Source organism: Typopeltis vanoorti, chromosome 21 (genome assembly GCF_054136105.1).
Source record: "Typopeltis vanoorti isolate ZY-2024b chromosome 21, IOZ_Tvanoo_1.0, whole genome shotgun sequence".
Taxonomy (NCBI): Eukaryota; Metazoa; Arthropoda; class Arachnida; order Uropygi; family Thelyphonidae; genus Typopeltis; species Typopeltis vanoorti.
In genome coordinates, this window is record NC_143569.1 from 9,580,727 (window position 1) to 9,599,815 (window position 19,089).

At 34.4% G+C, this 19,089-nt stretch overlaps 1 protein-coding gene across 3 annotated transcripts in view; it reads right to left on the reverse strand.

The window, feature by feature from the left end:
- Positions 1 to 412: 412 nt before the first annotated feature.
- The window catches only part of LOC150094613 (diacylglycerol kinase theta-like), a 570,433-nt gene continuing 551,756 nt past the window's right edge, over positions 413 to 19,089 (reverse strand). For 2 of the 3 annotated variants that reach the window (XM_090411566.1, XM_090411564.1), the window contains one exon: positions 413 to 936. In XM_090411566.1, coding sequence (XP_090267692.1) covers positions 712 to 936 — 225 coding nt within the window. In that variant the 3' untranslated portion in view covers positions 413 to 711. Of the gene's footprint in view, positions 937 to 12,657; positions 13,696 to 19,089 lie in introns of those variants that run through there. The other variant, XM_090411565.1, reaches the window with a different exon arrangement.

A 19,089-nucleotide genomic window follows, 5' to 3' on the forward strand; every position in this document is an offset into this window, starting at 1 on the left:
TAGATTTTTTCATATCCACTCAAATATCACTTTATATACCTATAAATCAACTCTCATTTCTCACTTACATTAAAAAAAATGTGATTAAAAAAAAGACTATATTTGAATTACTGAATATTGTATTTTTAATTTAACTAAAATTATACTTCTGGGAAAAAAAAATAATATAATAAAAATTATATACATACTGAAGTCATAATTCAACATAAAAATAAAATAAACTGCAGCTCCTCATTTAAACAAATATTCTATTGTCTTGTCATAATGAAGAGCTGTCATGCAATTTCCTCTTGATGTTAATTTTCACTTCTAATGTGAATAATTTATACAATTTTTTCTTCTAAAAGACTTAAAAGTATAAATAAGTAATGCTAGCTTAAAGGTAAAAAAAAATAAATAAATAAATCTTCCACACAGTGACCAGAAACATATTTTATTACCATATAATGGAAATGAAAAAAATTCCCTTTCATTACCTTTACATCAAAATGTGTAATTATAGACTACAGTATGCTATTAATATTTACACAAGGAACACAAATTGTATTAAAGCAAATTTCACAAAAGGAAATGAAGATAATAAAGATGACATAAAAACTGAAGACATAGATATTCAGGATGTATAGAACCATTTTGAAAATTAAACAAGCAACAAATAAATTTCAGTTCTGGATAGAAATAGAAAAGAATAGTTGCTTTTGAGATATAGTGTTACAGAAGGCTATTTAAGGATATCATATACTTAAAGGTAGACAAATGGATGGGTGCTAGAAATGACTGATAGAATTTTAAGGCTCCTTTAAGGATAAACATGCAACAGGACCACCTGGCGAGGACTGTGTGCCATATCACCGAGCAACAGATATGGAATCTGATATGGCATCTGATGGTGATGTCCAATGAATAGATGAATGGATAGAAATAACCATCAGCAACCTGAAATTTGGAAAGATATCTGAATTAGATGATGTTATTAACTTTGATAATCACCAGACCTTCATGAAGTCAAAAAATTTATCTTGCGAAGGTCCTCACTGTCACACACAGACTGAACTGTGCCTTAAAAACCAGGTAATCTCATTGCATAAGATTACCTTGAGGAGATGAAAGCTCATCCCTTTAAGCAGTTTAAGGTGAATGTGAGCAGGAAAGAGAGAAGTAAGATTTCATGTGTAGCATGGGTTGGTTGGTGAGTGGATCAGTGTGTGGTGATTTTTAGAACAGTGAATAAATTTAAGGCACAGATCAAACCATTATGCAAAGAAATCATAATCAGCATGTCACTTTTCATCTCATCACTGTTCCAAAAATCACCGCACACTCATCCACTCACCAACCAACCCATGCTACACATGAAATCTTACCTCTCTCTTTCCTGCTCATATTCACCTTAAACTGCTTAAAGGGATGAGCTTTCATCTCCTCCTGCCCATCTCCACCTCTACTACCTTGAATTACTGAATATTGTATTTTTACTTTAACTAAAATTATACTTCTGGGGAAAAAATAATATAATAAAAATTATATATATATATATATATATATATATATATATATATATATATAATTTTTATTATATTATTAATAAAAATGGCTGCCTGATAGGACATCAGCATATTGTGTATGAGGAGGGAAAGAAATAGCATCTCAGAAGAGGAAAGTCTTGTGAAAACCAGGTAATCTCATTGTATAAGATTACCTTGAGGAGATGAAAGCTCGTCCCTTTATGCAGTTTAAGGTGAATGTGAGCAGGAAAGAGAGAAGTAAGATTTCATGTGTAGCATGAGTTGGTTGGTGTGTGGTGATTTTTGGAACAGTGAACAAATTTAAGGCACAGATCAAACCATTATGCAATGGAATCATAATCGGCATGTCACTTTTCATCTCATCACCTCATAATCCACTCTGATGTCCTTACAATTCTAGAAGGCTCTTAAATTTGAGATTCTTGTCCTCAGTTACCTCAGTCCCTTATTTCCTTCATCTCCTCAAAATATCCCCACCAACTGTATACTCTGCATCCATCTCCCAGCCTTCAAATTTCAAACCCTTACATTTTATCAAATTGAACTAATAGATTTGCTCATTATCTAATCAAGCAGTCTATTCACATCTTCCTACAAAGCCACAGCATCTACCCTACTCCTTACAATATTCTTATCAACTTTGCAGCAGCTGTGAATAATTGTGTATCACCAATTTTATTATTGTTTTATTCATTACTCAAGTGTGAGAATATGAAGTAACTTTACAATAGGCTACCTGTATATGAATGGAATAACATCATATTGCCCTAGTATCCTATAACACACAGTACACTTCCTTTTGGATGTGTATATATTGCCATATATTATGAAAAGAGAATTACTCTGCTCCACCCATTCCAGTTTAATTACTGTCATGCGCAATCTATTAAAGGCCATTTAAAACTAAATATAAAAGTGCTTATGATTCTTTCTTGTCCAGTGCAACTGTCATCCTGTTTTAACATGTAAATAAACTGCTAAAACACAACCTTCCTTCAACAAATGCATGCAGATCCTGATTGTATCAACCCAGTTCTGGATCCTAGCTCTCACCAACTTCTCTAACTTTTGATGCATAGACTGACCTATAATTTGAAATCTCAGTCTTACCATCCCCTTTGTAAAGTGGAGAACACTATTACACTCTCTTGAAACACTGACCAAAACTCTTGTTCAATAAATAGGTCAAGGCTGCCATTAATTCACTGAATTACTCCCTTAAAACATGCACTAATATATCATCCTTATTAACATCTGCTTTACTTAATTAGTTATATACTCACTGCTCACTCACCAAAAAACTCCTCTGCACTCTAGTTCTGCATGATATCACACTTGAAGAGATGAAATATCTTAATGCCTTTGTTCATGAAATACCTCAACTATATCCTCTGCAATAGTAGCCAGTCTACTATCTCATTAATATCATCCATCCTCCCATAATCATTCCTTTTTTTTTTCCTACTAGCCATATATTCACATACCAAAAGAACCTTTTGGGTACGGCAGAAATATATATATACTGGAAGTTACTAAAAGTTTTATAGGATTGATACTGAGGAAATTTTTCAATACATGATGAGGGGGGGAAAGAGAAAAAAGGGGTTATTCTTGGAAATTGAGTATTAGTCTGGGTAGCAAGGGTATGAATAATCATTCCTTTTTTTTTTTTCTACTAGCCATATATTCACATACCAAAAGAACTTTTTGGGTACGGCAGAAATATATATATACTGGAAATTACTAAAAGAGTTTTATAGGATTGATACTGAGGAAATTTTTCAATACATGATGAGGGGGGAGAGAGAAAAGAGGGGTTATTCTTGAAAATTGATTATTAGTCTGAGCAAGGATATCAAGGCTAATTTTTTTTTTTTTTTTTTTTTTTTTTTTTTTTTTGTGAGTGAATTCAAAAAGAAGTATGACAGGAATTGTGTGAATGATGGTTGCTACTTGGTTAAACATTTAATAGGCCTCACACAATAGGTCTTTGGATTCCTTGGAAATGCTCATATAATAATAATAAAATAACTTAACTAGAATTTGTATTATATTTAATTCTTTTGCATTAGATTTACTATAGTGAAATATCTTATCATGAAGTCTGTAACTTATTTTAACAGTATTACAATACCAAATCAACTAATTTATAAAAGAAGCTGCTTATTAACTGGCTTATATTTCACTCAATTTTAAACCAGCATGTAATGTGCTCTGAATTACTCATACTCATAGTGAAACAATTCAAATTGTAATGTACAAAAGATCTCAAGTCCTAATTTTCCACCCTCTAATGTTGTAAAAAAGAAGTATTACAGCTATATAGGAATTGATCTTAAGATAACAGTCTCCCAAATTTTGGCAAATTAATGCAACCATACTTGCTTAGGTTAGGAGAATGCCTTATAGCCATGGCTGACTAAAAAAAAAATAACCTTTCTAATCTGTAAAAACTTCTATAAATCACATTGGTTTTCTTCCATCTAATCCTGTGTGTGTAGGGGTATCCAAAGCATGATCTGCCAGTCCATACTTGCCATACTAGTGATAATGGTAACAATGTATTTTTTTATGTTTTCCAAGGCAAATATTAACATATCTTCCTGTCTGTCTATAGTAGGCCAAGTCTCAGTCACATGGAACTTCATACACTGCTGCATAAATCCTATCCCTTGGATATGCCAGAGGATAGAGTTTATCCTAAGGAGAGTGGATCTGAGTTGCTAATTTAACATGTAGTGTGAAGCTTATATTTTATTAGTACTTTGACAACCTTTCAGATGTACCTCGGCCATAGGGAATAGGAATAGTGGTGTTTTGTTCTTGTGTGTTTGAAGAGGGTAAAGTAAGAGAACCATGTAGTATTTTATCTGTTTTGTAGGAACCGTAGCCATTGGCCAGGAAAGTATGGCGAATATGTTTAAGTTCAGTGGAAAGCTGCATCATTAGAACAAATATCCCTAGCTCTGTGTGTAAGTGTTTTTAGAATACCATACTGTTGGGCTGGATGATGATGTGATTGTTTATGTAGATATCTTCCTGTGTGGGTTGGCTTTTTATAAATAGAAAAGATAGTAAAATCTGAAAGTCAGGTGGTTAATGTGTCAAGAAAAGAGGCAAATAGTTATTAGATTCTTTTCCTACTGTGGAGTGAATTTTGAGGTGTTGTCTGTTTAGGTAAGTAGCAAAAGGCAACAAAAGAATCCAAGGTGTCTTTTCTTTTCCATGGGATCAAATGGCAAAGACATCATCAACAAAGTATAACCCCACAAAGAGCTTGTGTACAGTTGTGATAAGTATTTTGTTTTCAAAGTATCCCATGTAAAAGTTAGCTAAGGGGGGGGGGGGAAATCATAGCAGTATCATTAGTCTGTTTGTAGACTTTTTTCTTGCCATATAAAGTAACCTGCATGCATAGTAAATATAAATAATTCTAAGATATTGGGGAGGGATTAGACTTTATTGATTCAAGAGTGTCAATTCATACTAATGTACCACTAATGAATTAGTGGTACATTAGTAAATAAAGGCATGACATTGAAACAAACCACGATGTCTTTATTTTTAAGGATGTGATTTTTAACTAGTGATTTGAAATGGACAGAATTTTTTTTATAAAAGTGGAAGAGTTGCCAGTAATGGGGCAAGCAACTTAGCTAACTGTTGAGCAAGTTATTACTTGCCATAATAATGTTGAGCAACATTATTATGGCAAGTCTGGACTGGCAGACCACACTTGGGACACACCTTCACACAGAATTAGGTGAAAGAAAAATTAATGTGCTTCATAGAGGTCATTGCAGGTCTGAAAGATTATTTTTAGTCAGCCATGGCTTTGAAGCATTTTTCTGACCTGAACAAGTATAGTTGAATTAATTTGCCAAAAATTTGGGAGACTTTTATCTTAGAGGATATACCAAAATTAGGATTTTAGTTCTTTTTTCTGTTACAATTTGAAATGTTTCACTTACTCATTATTGTGTGTTAACTGTAACATTTAAAGTACTTGGAAGATCTGGTTTGAAATCCAGTGAAATATAAGTTGGCTAATGGTGTCAAAGACTCATCTGGGAGGTCCTTTTATCACACACACACAGCTCATCATACCGTGTCTTAAACACACTCAAACTCTTTGCAGACACCACACTCTCAGGCAAGACATTCCAATCATTTACAACTCTGCATGAAAAAACCTGCTTCTCACTCCCCTACTCACACCCTCTTTATACACTTTCCAGGGATGACCTCTGGTTCTCCCACTATTTTCTGTAGAACTTCTCCAGCATTGATCCTATAACAACCCCTTACTAACTTGTAGTAAGTAAGGGGTTACTAACTTGTAGGTATCTATCATATCTCCCCTCTTCCTCCTGTCCACCAGACTCTGCAAATTACATCTTCTCAATTATACTCGACATTCCAGAGGTCAGAAACTACCTTAGTCAGTCTCCTTTGTACCCTTTCCAACATCTCTTCATCCTTCTGAAAACCCGGTGACCAAATATGGGCACAATAGTCCATGTGTGGCCTAATCAAAGCCCTATACAACGGAACAAGAATCTCCCTACTTCTACACGTCAGTGTCCTCCGCATCATCCCCAGAAGCCTTTGTGTTGTCCTTCACAATTTTGGCTATGTGTCCCCTAAATATCAGATCCTCATCCACTATCACCCCCAGATCTCTTATTTCCTCCACCTCCAACAATATATCCTCACCAAGCATAAATTCTGCATCCCATTTTTGTTTTCCAAATTTTAAATCCTCTCTTCTATCTAGACTGTGCTCTGTGGTGACAGGGATGTTTTTCATTTTTCATCTATATTGCACCTTTATTATGACTTTCTCATGGTCTAAAATTCCCATTTTTATTATAATGTTGTAATTTTATCTAGTCCTGGAGTTTCTGCATCTGAATTAATGACAAACAACCTGTGTATCTGCATGTGTAGGTACCTATCATGGTGCCAAAATGAGAAGGAAAAGGCCTCAGATTTTGGAGGGTGATATTAATGTACTTTGTATTATTTAGTACTTAACAGCATTTCTGCTTTTTCTTTTCTTTTCTTTCTTTCTTTTTTTGTTGAATTGATATTGGCCATAATGATATTTCTTTTACAGACATTATTCATGGATATCTTATTTCTAAATGAATGGCTGTTTAAGAAGAGCAGGTTATCTCAACTATATAGACAAGCATTCTAATGACACCCATTTTTGGGAAAAGATAACAATGGTGGAAATCGTGTTCACAGATGATGCTCTTCTGAAGGGGCTAAGCACTGTAAGAATTTAGAAAAATGCATTTCTGAATGGGCAATTCCATTGACATCCCCATAATGAGTGGCATGCACTTCATTTTTCTTTTTATTTTAAATAACAAGAAAAGACCTATACTATACCTACATTATAACAAATCTAGGCTTTCAGTCTGAAATAAGACAGTCTAAAAAAAAGCACATTTTATTCTTTAAAGGATATGCCCTCCCCCATCCACCCCCACACACACACACCCAACCAAAAGATGGTATTGTGTAATGGATATTGGCAGATGGCCATAAGCCATCTGCCAATATCCATTACACAATAATACCATCTTTCAACTGCAGAAAATATCTTACAGATATATGCAGTGAACTTTTCAACTTCTTTCTGGTGTGTACTTATATATATATATATATTCTTCTTCTTCTTACTATTCCTTCCTTCCTCTTTTACCTTGTGGCGTCGAGGATTTTTCTACATTTAACCGCTACTGTAGCAAGGATAAGGTGGTTAGTCCTATGATATATATATGTACACATACAGTGCTTTTTTTAGGGATGGTAATGGTACACAATAATGGAACAGCTATACCAACACCTTTATATTAATAGTGACATGTGGCATACGGAGATGGTAAATTTAGAAATTTTTAATATTCAGTCATTTTTTGCAGGTTTACATTCACCTTAGTTATTTAATAAAATTTACATTTTTCACTATGTCCATTGTTAAGATATTTGCTATATAAAATTTTATTAAAAATTATTGTATGCAATTTACTTACTTTTTATATATATAAATTACACGATAAATTTATGCTCAATAAACTGCATGTTATATAATTAATCTGTTATTCTTATTCCAAAAACATTATCACCATGAAGTAAAAATATCAGTAAATAATTTTTTTCATGCTCTTTTAATTTAAAATTTTTCCTTCTAGCAAAGAATGAATGCTAGCATCTATTGTTTAAAAAAAAAGGAAACAAAGAAAGAAAGAAAGAAAAAGAAACACTGTGTGTGTGTGCCTGCATGCTCACTTTTCTTTTGTGATCAGTCATGTTCCTGATGATATCACTGTTACTTAAAGAATGAGGAAAATGTTCGAGTCTAGATAACTATCAAAGGATTCTCCTAACCCTAGTCCATTCATAGGACTACAGGCTCTTGACCTTTTGTGGATGGGATTACTATATACAAGGATAATGAACAAAGGTCTTTAGTTTGTTAGTTTGTTCTTTAGTTATTAATCAAGCATTGCGTGATTAATAAACTAATCAAGCAATGATAAGTTGTTTGCTAAATGTTCTCTTCTGAAACAAAACAATTATGCATGAGGGTAAGCAAAATGTCTTTTGCTAATATAAGCGTATTGACATTTCAGACCTTTATTTATTTATTTTAAAGTCAGAATTCTGGTCAGAATTAAAGTCAGAATAAAAATGAATATAGTGAATTCAGTATCTTTCTTACAATTTCTTATTCAAAATTTTTCTTGCAAGAACTAGTGAAACTAACAAGAAAAAACAGTCAGAATTTACAGGATGTTTTCACCACCTGAACAGTGTATCTCTTGCCATTTCATGGTAATTGCTGCTAAGCTTAAGCCTAATCTCACAAGTTAAACAGCATTAGAAATGAAATTGATTAAAACAACATTTATAAAAATTTTGCTTAAAAAATAACTTGATTGGAACAATAACTGGTAAAGCTGCTCCTGTTGCTAATCTAATTCAATAAAATATTGATTTTGTCTTTGTTTCATGATAATGTGCCATTGTTCCCAAATATCTACATATTTTATTATGTTATAAAATACACGTAATCAGTACACAACTTATAGTGTGTGTGTGAATTACAACCACTCATATTTATGATGGCCATCCCATTAACATGTTTGCTAAATATCATCTCTCTCCTGTGACCAATGGACCAGAGTGTTATTGCTGTCTTCAAGGCATATTATCTAAGAAATGCCTTTGCTCAAGTTATTGCTGAAATCGTGGAGTGATTGACAGTAAGTGAGGTGACATTCAGAGTGTAAGAATGGTGTTTAAAACGAGCTGCCAAAAATGAGTTCGAGATTGACAATGAAGATGTAGAGTATTTTTTGGAAGCTATGGAAGAAGGCCTCTCAAACAAAGAAGAGAGGAAAAAGTAGAAGAACAAGAAGGGAAGCTGAGTCCCCCTCCAAAAAAAAATTAAAATTAAAAAAAATGGCAGAGGAACATGTCTCTGTTAATAAGACATTTCAGTTGTTAGGGGAAACAGATCCTGACATGGAGAGATTTAAGAAAGTAAACAGAATGATGCAAGTTGCAAAATGCAGAAATTTATGCAGAAAATCAAAAGAAACCTGTACAAATTAAATTGGGCATAATGTATAAATTTTTAAAGAATCCCACTCCTGCTCTCACTTCATCCTTTGAAAATGAGCCTGAAGACCTTCCACATATGCATCTGGTGAACTGTACTTAGAATGCTTCATTGCAGTTCCTGAATTTGAATACATTTTTGAATACCTAGCCTCTCCTGCATCATCTGATGAACTGTCCAATTAATAAAGCAGCAGATTTGCTACAATGTATTTCTAGCTGATTGTTTTACTGATAAGTGTACAGAAACACTGTGCATTCATGTTTCATTATTTATTACAATACAGTACTATATATAGAGATATATAGAGATAGATATATAGAGAGAGAGATAGAGATATCAAAGGGTAGTTTATTCAGGAGTAGAGTCCAAAAGACGGCCTGTGACTAGTGGTGTGCCGCAGGGTTGGACCACTGCTGTTTAATCTGTTCATTAACGATATAGGGAAGGATCTAAGTGGAACAATTCATTTGTTCGCTGATGATGCAAAGTTGGGTAGGTGAATGCAGAAGATGTCAAAGTCTTGCAGGATGACTTAGATAGATTGGAGTTCTGGGCTAAGGAGAATGGATGTCAATTTAATGTGACAAAATGTAAGGTTATGCATTTTGGGGTGAAAAGATTAGCAGCAGTATGCCACATTGGTGGAACTGTACTCCAAGAAATTGATGAGGCCAGGGACTTGGGAGTGTTGGTGGATAGGGAGATGAAGTTTAGGGGGCACATTGCAAAAGTAGCTAAATCAGCTCATCAACTCACTTGGTTGTTGAAAAATACCTTGATGAGCAGAGACAAGCAAGTTATTGTACCTCTGTACTGAGCCTTGATAAGACCTCATCTCGACTACTGCGCCCAGATTTGGTCACCTCGATTTCTTCTTGATGGCGAGGAGGTGGAGAGGATCCAGAGGCGAGTGACTAAGATGATAACAGGTCTATGGAATGAACCATATGAGAACAGGTTGAAGATTTGTGGGTTGCAGAAACTAGTTGATAGGCGGAGGAGGGGAGATATGATTGAGACATTCAAATTGCTAAAGGGATTCTATAGGATTAATTCAGAGGATATTTTTGAGATCAGGACTGGTGGTGGGAGAACTAGGGGACACCTATGGAAGCTGGGCAAGAGTGTGGTTAGCAGGGGTGTTAGAGCTGGGTTCTTTACTTTTAGAGTGGTAAATGAGTGGAATAAGCTGCCAGAGTCTGTTGTGGGTGCTATGACGGTGAACGAGTTCAAGGCAAGGTATGATAGATACTGTGAGAATGTAATCGCATAGTTGTGTGGACATGATGTTTAGGGCCTCCCTCAATGAGTCTAAGGACTCCTGGAGTCGCCCGAAATAATAATAATAATATACATCAAATTTTATGTTATTTTATACAATAATACATTGTATTATTTCACTATAAACAAAGAGTAAAATTAGTTTAAAAAATAACAAAGCAGTCCTACACATTTTTGCATTCAGGCATGCTAATTTTTAACATATCTTCCTTATGGTTCATATAGTGATTTCTGACTTACAAGCTTTTCCACTTATGGCAGAATCACTGAAACAGAACTCCATCATAAGTCAAAGACTGACTGTATATGTACATGTAATTTTTTGTTGTTGTGGTTCAAATATATATAAATTTTTGCAAGTGAAGTACTGAAAATACAAAGCAGAAGATGCCAAAGGCAGAAGATATGCTCTTTGTTTAAAACCCAAAATATCCAAACAACAAGATTTGTTTTTCATCTATGTGTAATGGCTATAAGTTTCCCATTAGTATTTTCAACAAAAGCATTTGATGATTCTAACAACAGAATTCATCTTGCACATTCTTTCTTTCTTTTTATGCGTTTACTTTAGACCTTTCTTAAAGCAAAAATGTATGACAATGACTGTACTGATCCTTTAAGACATTTGTAATATTGTATTTTAAGATTAATATAATGTCTTCTTTAATGTGAAATTGTATTTTAAGATCAATATAATGTCTTCTTTAATTTTATATGCATTCACTAATTTTATGTTGTGCTATAGCCAAACTTACTTTCACAGATATGATATAAAATATACACATATGTGATATTCACTTTTTTTTGGGGGGGGGGGGGGGGTATTGAAATTCAGTAATTTAATTTACAATTGCAATTTACAGAGTCTGATGGATAGGAGGAAGAGGGAAGATATGATAGAGACCTACAAGCTAGTAAGAGGTTGTTATAGAATCAATGTTGGAGAGGTTCTACAGAAAACAGTGGAAGATCAGGGGAGAACCAGAGGTCATTCCTGGATGCTGTATAAGGAGGGTGTGAGCAGGCAAGTGAGAAGCGGGTTTTTTTTGTGTGCAGAGTTGTGAATGACTGGAATGCCTTGCCTGAGAGGGTGGTGTCTGCAGAAAATCTGAGTGTGTTTAAAGCATGGTATGATGAGCTGTGTGTATGATAAAAGGACCTCTTAGTGAGTCTTTGACTCCATGGGGACTTGGGTGGTAATAACAATAATAATAATTCTGAATTTCAATATTATGTTACAACATTTCTGTAACATACCTATTATCCTTATAATTATACCTAGTCCAAATTTTAACTTACCTGCATCCAAGCAGCAGACTAATAATTGATATCAACATACTTTAGTCAAAGTTATATTAGTCATATAATAACTTTTGTAATGGAAGACGATGCAAAAGGTCCCTTAATCTTATATGCATCAATTCCCTATATCATACAAGTTAGCAAACCTTTATTAAGAGATATCATATTAAGATTTGATATATTCAGTGCCGGTGTAGCTACAGCAGCATTCCATATAAAAGACAGATAGAAAATTCATAAGACTATGAAGTACTGAAAATACAAAGCAGAAGATGCCAAAGTCAGAAGATATGCTCTTTTTTTAAAAACTCAAAACATCCAAACAAACAGCCAAGAAAAAGAGAGAGAGAGAGATCCTACATTTTGTGTTTGTAAAAATTTTGTTCATATCTACAAAATATTAGCAATGATTATTTGTTTAGGAACATCTAGAAAGTGATGACCACCAGGTTTCTCCTTGCATATCGATACATTTTTGATTTTTAGACCACAGAGTTTGAAAAAATTCAAATGAGTTTTTCAAGTGTGAATATAACAAGGCAAACACAGAAGCATACTAAATTGTTCATTTACTTATTATTGCATGTATGTTGCACTGTTTAGAAGAAAAACAAGTTAAATTCAGTAGGCTACAGCATTTGATAATGGTCAATATTTAAAAAAAAAAAAGCAGTCTGTAGTTTACTTACCTAATTGAAGTCTAATAAAAGTTAAATGCAACAAATGAAGTCAAACAGTAACAAACCCAATAAAAGAGGCAACTTTGTTTTTAAAGTATCATTTCACACAGACAACCTGAAATTTCTTAAATAAGTTGCACCCAAGTTAAACACTAATTTTTCATCATGCAGATGACCCTTTACAATATTCAGCACATGAACTGTCCAGTAATATATACTTTTTTTTTGTGATGATTCCTTTGGTACATGGTAAAGTATTCCAAAAAAAGTCCTGAAAAATGTACTTTGATTCAAAAACACTAGACCATCTTCATGGAGTATTTGTGATGATACTTGAGCTAATATTAAAGGCGATGACCACCAGGTTTCTCCTCACATATTAATACATTTTTGATTTTTAGGGCACAGAGCTGAAAAAATTCAAATGAAGTTTTTTAAGTGTGAATATAACAAAGCGAACACAGAAGCAAACCAAAGGAAATGTACTAAATTGTTCATTTTAATGAGCAATATATTTGTATTTCTACTCCACTAATTCCAAGACTTCTAAATAGTCTACCTTATATTCACCAAATAAGAAATATATTAATATATTTCATCATCTTTCATGAATTTAAGCTTTATATACTAAATAATAATAATAATAATAAATAAATAAAAATCCAAATATATATATATAATATTGTTACCCACAATGGCGGTTTATATACACTCTCCTCCAGTATGTTGCTAACAGTAGTACAACAATCGACTCCAAAAGATATGTTCACAACACAAAGACAGTGACAGTTATTAAACTGTACTGGAAATAAATGTTACAGTTAGTACTAATAATTAAGCAAAACATGCAAATAGCCAGATTATGAATGTCTATAAAAACTATAACTTTGTAATAGTAACATAACATCATAAACTGTGACATATTTACAGTTGTTCAAAGCACATCTGAAGCACTTTGAAAGAAGTGGGGAGAGGGGGGGAACATCACAAAAGTATGAAAGTAAAATCTCTTAAAACAAAATATTCTTCATAAGGTGAATTTACTGATGAAATGATTGTGCCAAAGACACTAATTCTGCACTGCTCATGAAGTTCAAAGAACTTGGTAATACACTGACTATTAATTAGTGGCAATAATGTCCTTCAGTTTCTATGGAGCACAGGGAAAGAATTATCCCTCATCAGTAGCCTTTTCACCACTCCCTGCTGTTAACACAGGTTCTGTATTTCTGCGTTTCATTTTGCTCTTTCTTAGCATTGTGGCCTAAAGAAGAAGAAGAGGAAGAAAGGATTTTTGTTAATTTTCAAAATATACCCACTTTTTTCATAAAATACATATAAAACTTCTTGATTGGATTTTAATGGTATAGATGTGAACGCAGATTGATAATAAAATAACTATTTATTAACTTAAATGCTAATATTTAATTTAACATTTAACTTAAATGCTAACATATCAAACTTGAAAATATATTTCATCTTCAAATAATTATACTTATAATGATAATTATTATTATTATTACAGTAAGCTCCATGGTGTCAGCATACTCACTGTGTGAGACCATCTTAATTAGTAACATGTCTATTGTTGCTTGGAAATTATTTACACTCCCCCATATTCAAAATGCATTCTGGCAATGTAGTCCACTCACCCACTACTCTCCATGTAAAAAATCTGCTCTTTACATCCTTCATCACCACATCTTCACACAATTTCCAGGGATGGCCTCTTATTCTTTCCATTTCATCCTCCATTCCTTTTATAATATCTTCTGTATTAATTTAGTAAAATTCCTTCATTAGCTTGAAGGTCTCTTTCATATCACATCTTTTCCTTCTATCCACCAAGCTCTGTAATCTACATTCTGGCAATGCTCAGTATAACCAACGGTTAAGAGTCCTGATATTACTTTCTGGATCCTCTCTAGTGTTTCCATATCACAAACAATGAAAACTAGGTAGCCAAATCTGTACAATAGCCGATGGGTGCTCTGACCAATGTCTTATATAGAGGTACCACCACCTCCTTATCCTAGCATGTCAGTGTTCTTCTTATCACAGCAACAATATGATATGCAGTCTTCACAAAACTTGCAAAATAGTCCCTCAAAACTTTAATCCACTGTCAACCATCACCTCAAGATCCCAAATCTCATCTTTCTTGAAGTACAGCTCCACCAATAAAGCACACACCCTTATATCTCTGCACCCCAAAGTGCAGCACCTACATTTATTAATATTAAAAGACAACCCACACATTTGTCTGAGTTAAAAGTTTATTCAAATCTTCTGTAGAAAATGAACATCAGCAATAATCCTCATAATTCTACCTAACTTTGCATCATCAGAAAACGTTTCATGATCTCCAGTCAATCCACATGAAATATCACTAAAAATTATATTAAATATCAGGGAGCCAAGAACAGAACCCTGATCTTGAGGCTACAACTGGTCATCTTCCTTTTCAGAGAAACTTCTCATCATATACAACTTGTTAGTATCATTTAGAAAGCCAATCTTCAATCCATGTAACCAATATATTATCCATTCCCATCTTCTGCAGCTTGTACACTAACCTACGATGTGGTAATCTATCAAATACCTCTGCAAAGTCCAAGAATATCACTGTATGTGAATCTTCTTTATCAAACATTATCAACTGCAATGCTAGCAAAACACAGCATTTCTTTATTTCACAGAAAAATGGAAAAAAAAAATTTCTTCCACTCTTACCTTGACAACACTCAAATCTCTATTCAAAATGAGATTTATCTTCTTAGTATAATTCTAACCTCAAATCTCTCTCTTGGCAAAAACATAGAAATGTACAAATGTTATCCATAAAATTTGTTTTTCTCTGCATCCATAAAATTTGTTTTTCTCTTTTGCTCAGGGAGTTACCTCAACTCTAAACAGCTCCTAACTCTATACAAATCACATATCCAACTAACCAATGAATATCACATCTGGGGTGGTGCCCAAAAGGGCTCCCTAAAAAAAAAACACAGATTCTATAGAGAAAAGGGCCATTTATAATACACTCCACTCATTTTCACACAGGCACTGAGTTTCTGCTCCTTGCATCTTCTGTAAATACTTCTGTTGCCATTGTTCATCAGAACTAACATCACTAATGTGTTCGTCAGACATGTTATGATAGGTTTCACGGTATAAAAGAACACAGATGGTTAAGCAAATAACTATTTATTAACTTAAGGCTAATATTTCGCTGGTCTTATATCCAGCATCTTCAGAGCACACAACACAAAGTTTGTTACAAAGGCAAGACAACCACAATCCGGTGTAACAGTGGGGACAGTATAAGTGATTGCAGCATGCAACACCAGACTAAAGTCCTAATATGGTGCCATCTAGGTAAAAAAAAAAAAAAAAAAAAAAAAAAAAAAAAAAAAAAAAAAAAATTCAAGTTTTGAAATAGTAGTCCAAATGATAAAAAATAAAAGTAATAGATATTAATTTGGTCTTAGGATGACTGTCTCCCAAATCTTTGGTAGATTTATACAGCCATACTTGTTAAGGTTTGGGGTATGTTTCAAGGCTTCTGTTGATTCCAGGAACAACCTCTCTGACTTGTAGAAGCTTCTGTGCATTACTTTTGTTTCTTTCCAATTGATCCTGTGTGCAGGGGTATCCAGAGCATGGTCTGCCAGACCCGACTTACCACAGCGAAAGTGTCGGATATATTTTTTGTGTTCACTGAGGCGGATGTCCACATTTCTTCCTGTCTGTCCGTAGTAGGCTTGATGGCAAGAACAGGGCACTTCATAGACACCAGGATGTGATAAAGGAGTGCATTTGTCCTTGGGTGAACGGATGAGAGTTGCTAATTTTTTATAAGGTTTAAATACTGTGCGTACTTGGTGTTTGTTAAGCACCCTAGATATCTTTTCAGATGTGCCTTTAATGTATGGGATGGTGATTGTTTTGTTGTAGTCTTCTGTGGTAGATAGAGGGGATTTATGGGTAGCATTTAGTATGTTATCTATTTTACGCGGATTATAACCATCAACAATCATCAAATATAATGCATCAACGCATTATAACCAAAAATAACATCCCGCATAAAGAAATAATAGCTCTAAAAGAACTACGCAATAATAACCACATTACAATAACCAAATCAGACAAAGCAAACGCCACTGTAGTTATGGATACAACAGAATATGAAAGCAAAATGCATGCACTGCTCCAAGACTGGTCTACATATCAAATCATAGATCGAGATCCCACCAACTTACAAAAGAATAAGGTGTGCAAGTTACTGAACAAAATCACTTCCTGGCCTAAAGAAATTGTCAAAAAACTTAAACCCATACACGTTAAAGCATCCAGAATATATGGTGCTCCAAAAATACACAAACAAGGTACACCTTTACGTCCTATTGTAGATAGTATAAACAGTTCCACATATAAACTAGCCAAACATTTAGCAAATATTACTAACCACTCACACAAACAATTCTCCCTCTTTTGTTAAAAATTCTACCCATCTAAAAAGTATTTTAGAAAACCACACCTTAAATAGTTCAGACCTAATGGTGAGTTTTGATATCACCTCATTATTCACTAATGTACCACTGATTGAAACACTTAACTTACTAAATTCACAATTTCCTCCAGATATATCCCAGCTATTTAAATTCACAGTACAGGCAGGTTATTTTACATGGAAAGGGAAAATATACAAACAGTTAGATGGGACAGCTATGGGTTCACCTCTTTCTCCCCCCTTAGCCAACTTCTACATAGAACATCTGGAAAAATTAGCTATCAACACAGCCACTCTCAAACCTAGCCTCTGGCTACGCCATGTTGACGATGTGTTTGCCATTTGGCCACATGGCCCAGACACATTGAATACATTTTTAGCGCACCTAAATAGCCAGCATCCTAAAATCCACTTTACAATGGAACTAGAAGCCAGTGACTGCCTGCCTTTCTTGGACACACTGATCACACGTCTTCCAGAAGGTACCTTATCATTTTCTGTTTACAGAAAACCCACACATACAGGGAGATACTTACACAAACAATCACACCATCACCCTTCTCAACAATATGGTATCTTAAAAACACTAACCCATAGAGCTAGAGCAATCTGTTCCAATAACAGTGCTCTCACTGCTGAACTTTCTCACCTACGTCAAACCTTCTTAAACAATGGTTATAATCCACGTAAAATAGATAACATACTAAATGCTACCCATAAATCCCCTCTATCTACCACAGAAGACTACAACAAAACAATCACCATCCCATACATTAAAGGCACATCTGAAAAGATATCTAGGGTGCTTAACAAACACCAAGTACGCACAGTATTTAAACCTTATAAAAAATTAGCAACTCTCATCCGTTCATCCAAGGACAAATGCACTCCTTTATCACATCCTGGTGTCTATGAAGTGCCCTGTTCTTGCCATCAAGCCTACTACGGACAGACAGGAAGAAATGTGGACATCTGCCTCAGTGAACACAAAAAATATATCCGACACTTTCGCTATGGTAAGTCGGGTCTGGCAGACCATTCTCTGGATACCCCTGCACACAGGATCAATTGGAAAGAAACAAAAGTAATGCACAGAAGCTTCTACAAGTCAGAGAGGCTGTTCCTGGAATCAACAGAAGCCTTGAAACATACCCCAAACCTTAACAAGTATGGCTGTATAAATCTACCAAAGATTTGGGAGACAGTCATCCTAAGACCAAATTAATATCTATTACTTTTATTTTTTATCATTTGGACTACTATTTCAAAACTTGAAATTTTTTTTATTTTATTTTTTTTTTTTTAACCTAGATGGCACCATATTAGGACTTTAGTCTGGTGTTGCATGCTGCAATCACTTATACTGTCCCCATTGTTACACCGGATTGTGGTTGTCTTGCCTTTGTGTTGTGTGCTCTGAAGATGCTGGATATAAGACCAGCGAAATATTAGCCTTAAGTTAATAAATAGTTATTTGCTTAACCATCTGTGTTCTTTTATACCGTGAAACCTATCATAACAATAACATCACTAATTCCCCCACACCTATCAAATACATCAAAATATGTGCAGCAGGCAATCAAACAGTTCAACTCCAAACCCATAGAACGAATTTCTTCTCCTCTTTGTTCATCCTTCCCATTGCTGCCATCTGGAATAGGCTCCCACTATACATATTTTCCAAGGAATACAATCCACAGCTGTTTAAAGTCAAATGTGAATGAACAAGTTCCTCCTTGCCTATCCATAGTACTAGTGTATTGTAGGTTGACCAACCTCTCATGGATAGGTTCTCCATAAAACGTATTATCACTGATTTTCAACTTCTACTCCTTATGGACACAATTTCTCTGCTATCACCCACTCACTCCTCTCTCCTGACCTTCCTGTCCTAATGGAAAAATCTACATCTTCTATTGCCAGGCAGTATATCATCTTCAGACAATGAAGCTTCACTTATTATCTTTGAGCATACTGACTCAACCAATGCCACAAACTCAGTCCCTTTAGTTCCAATATTCCTTACATTAGTATACAAATATAACAATTCCATCTCTTTGAGACCATCCCATCAATATCGTCACACTGTACTCTGGCTGCTACAGTACATCCCTCTCTATGATCTACCAGTCCTACTTCCCCGATCCT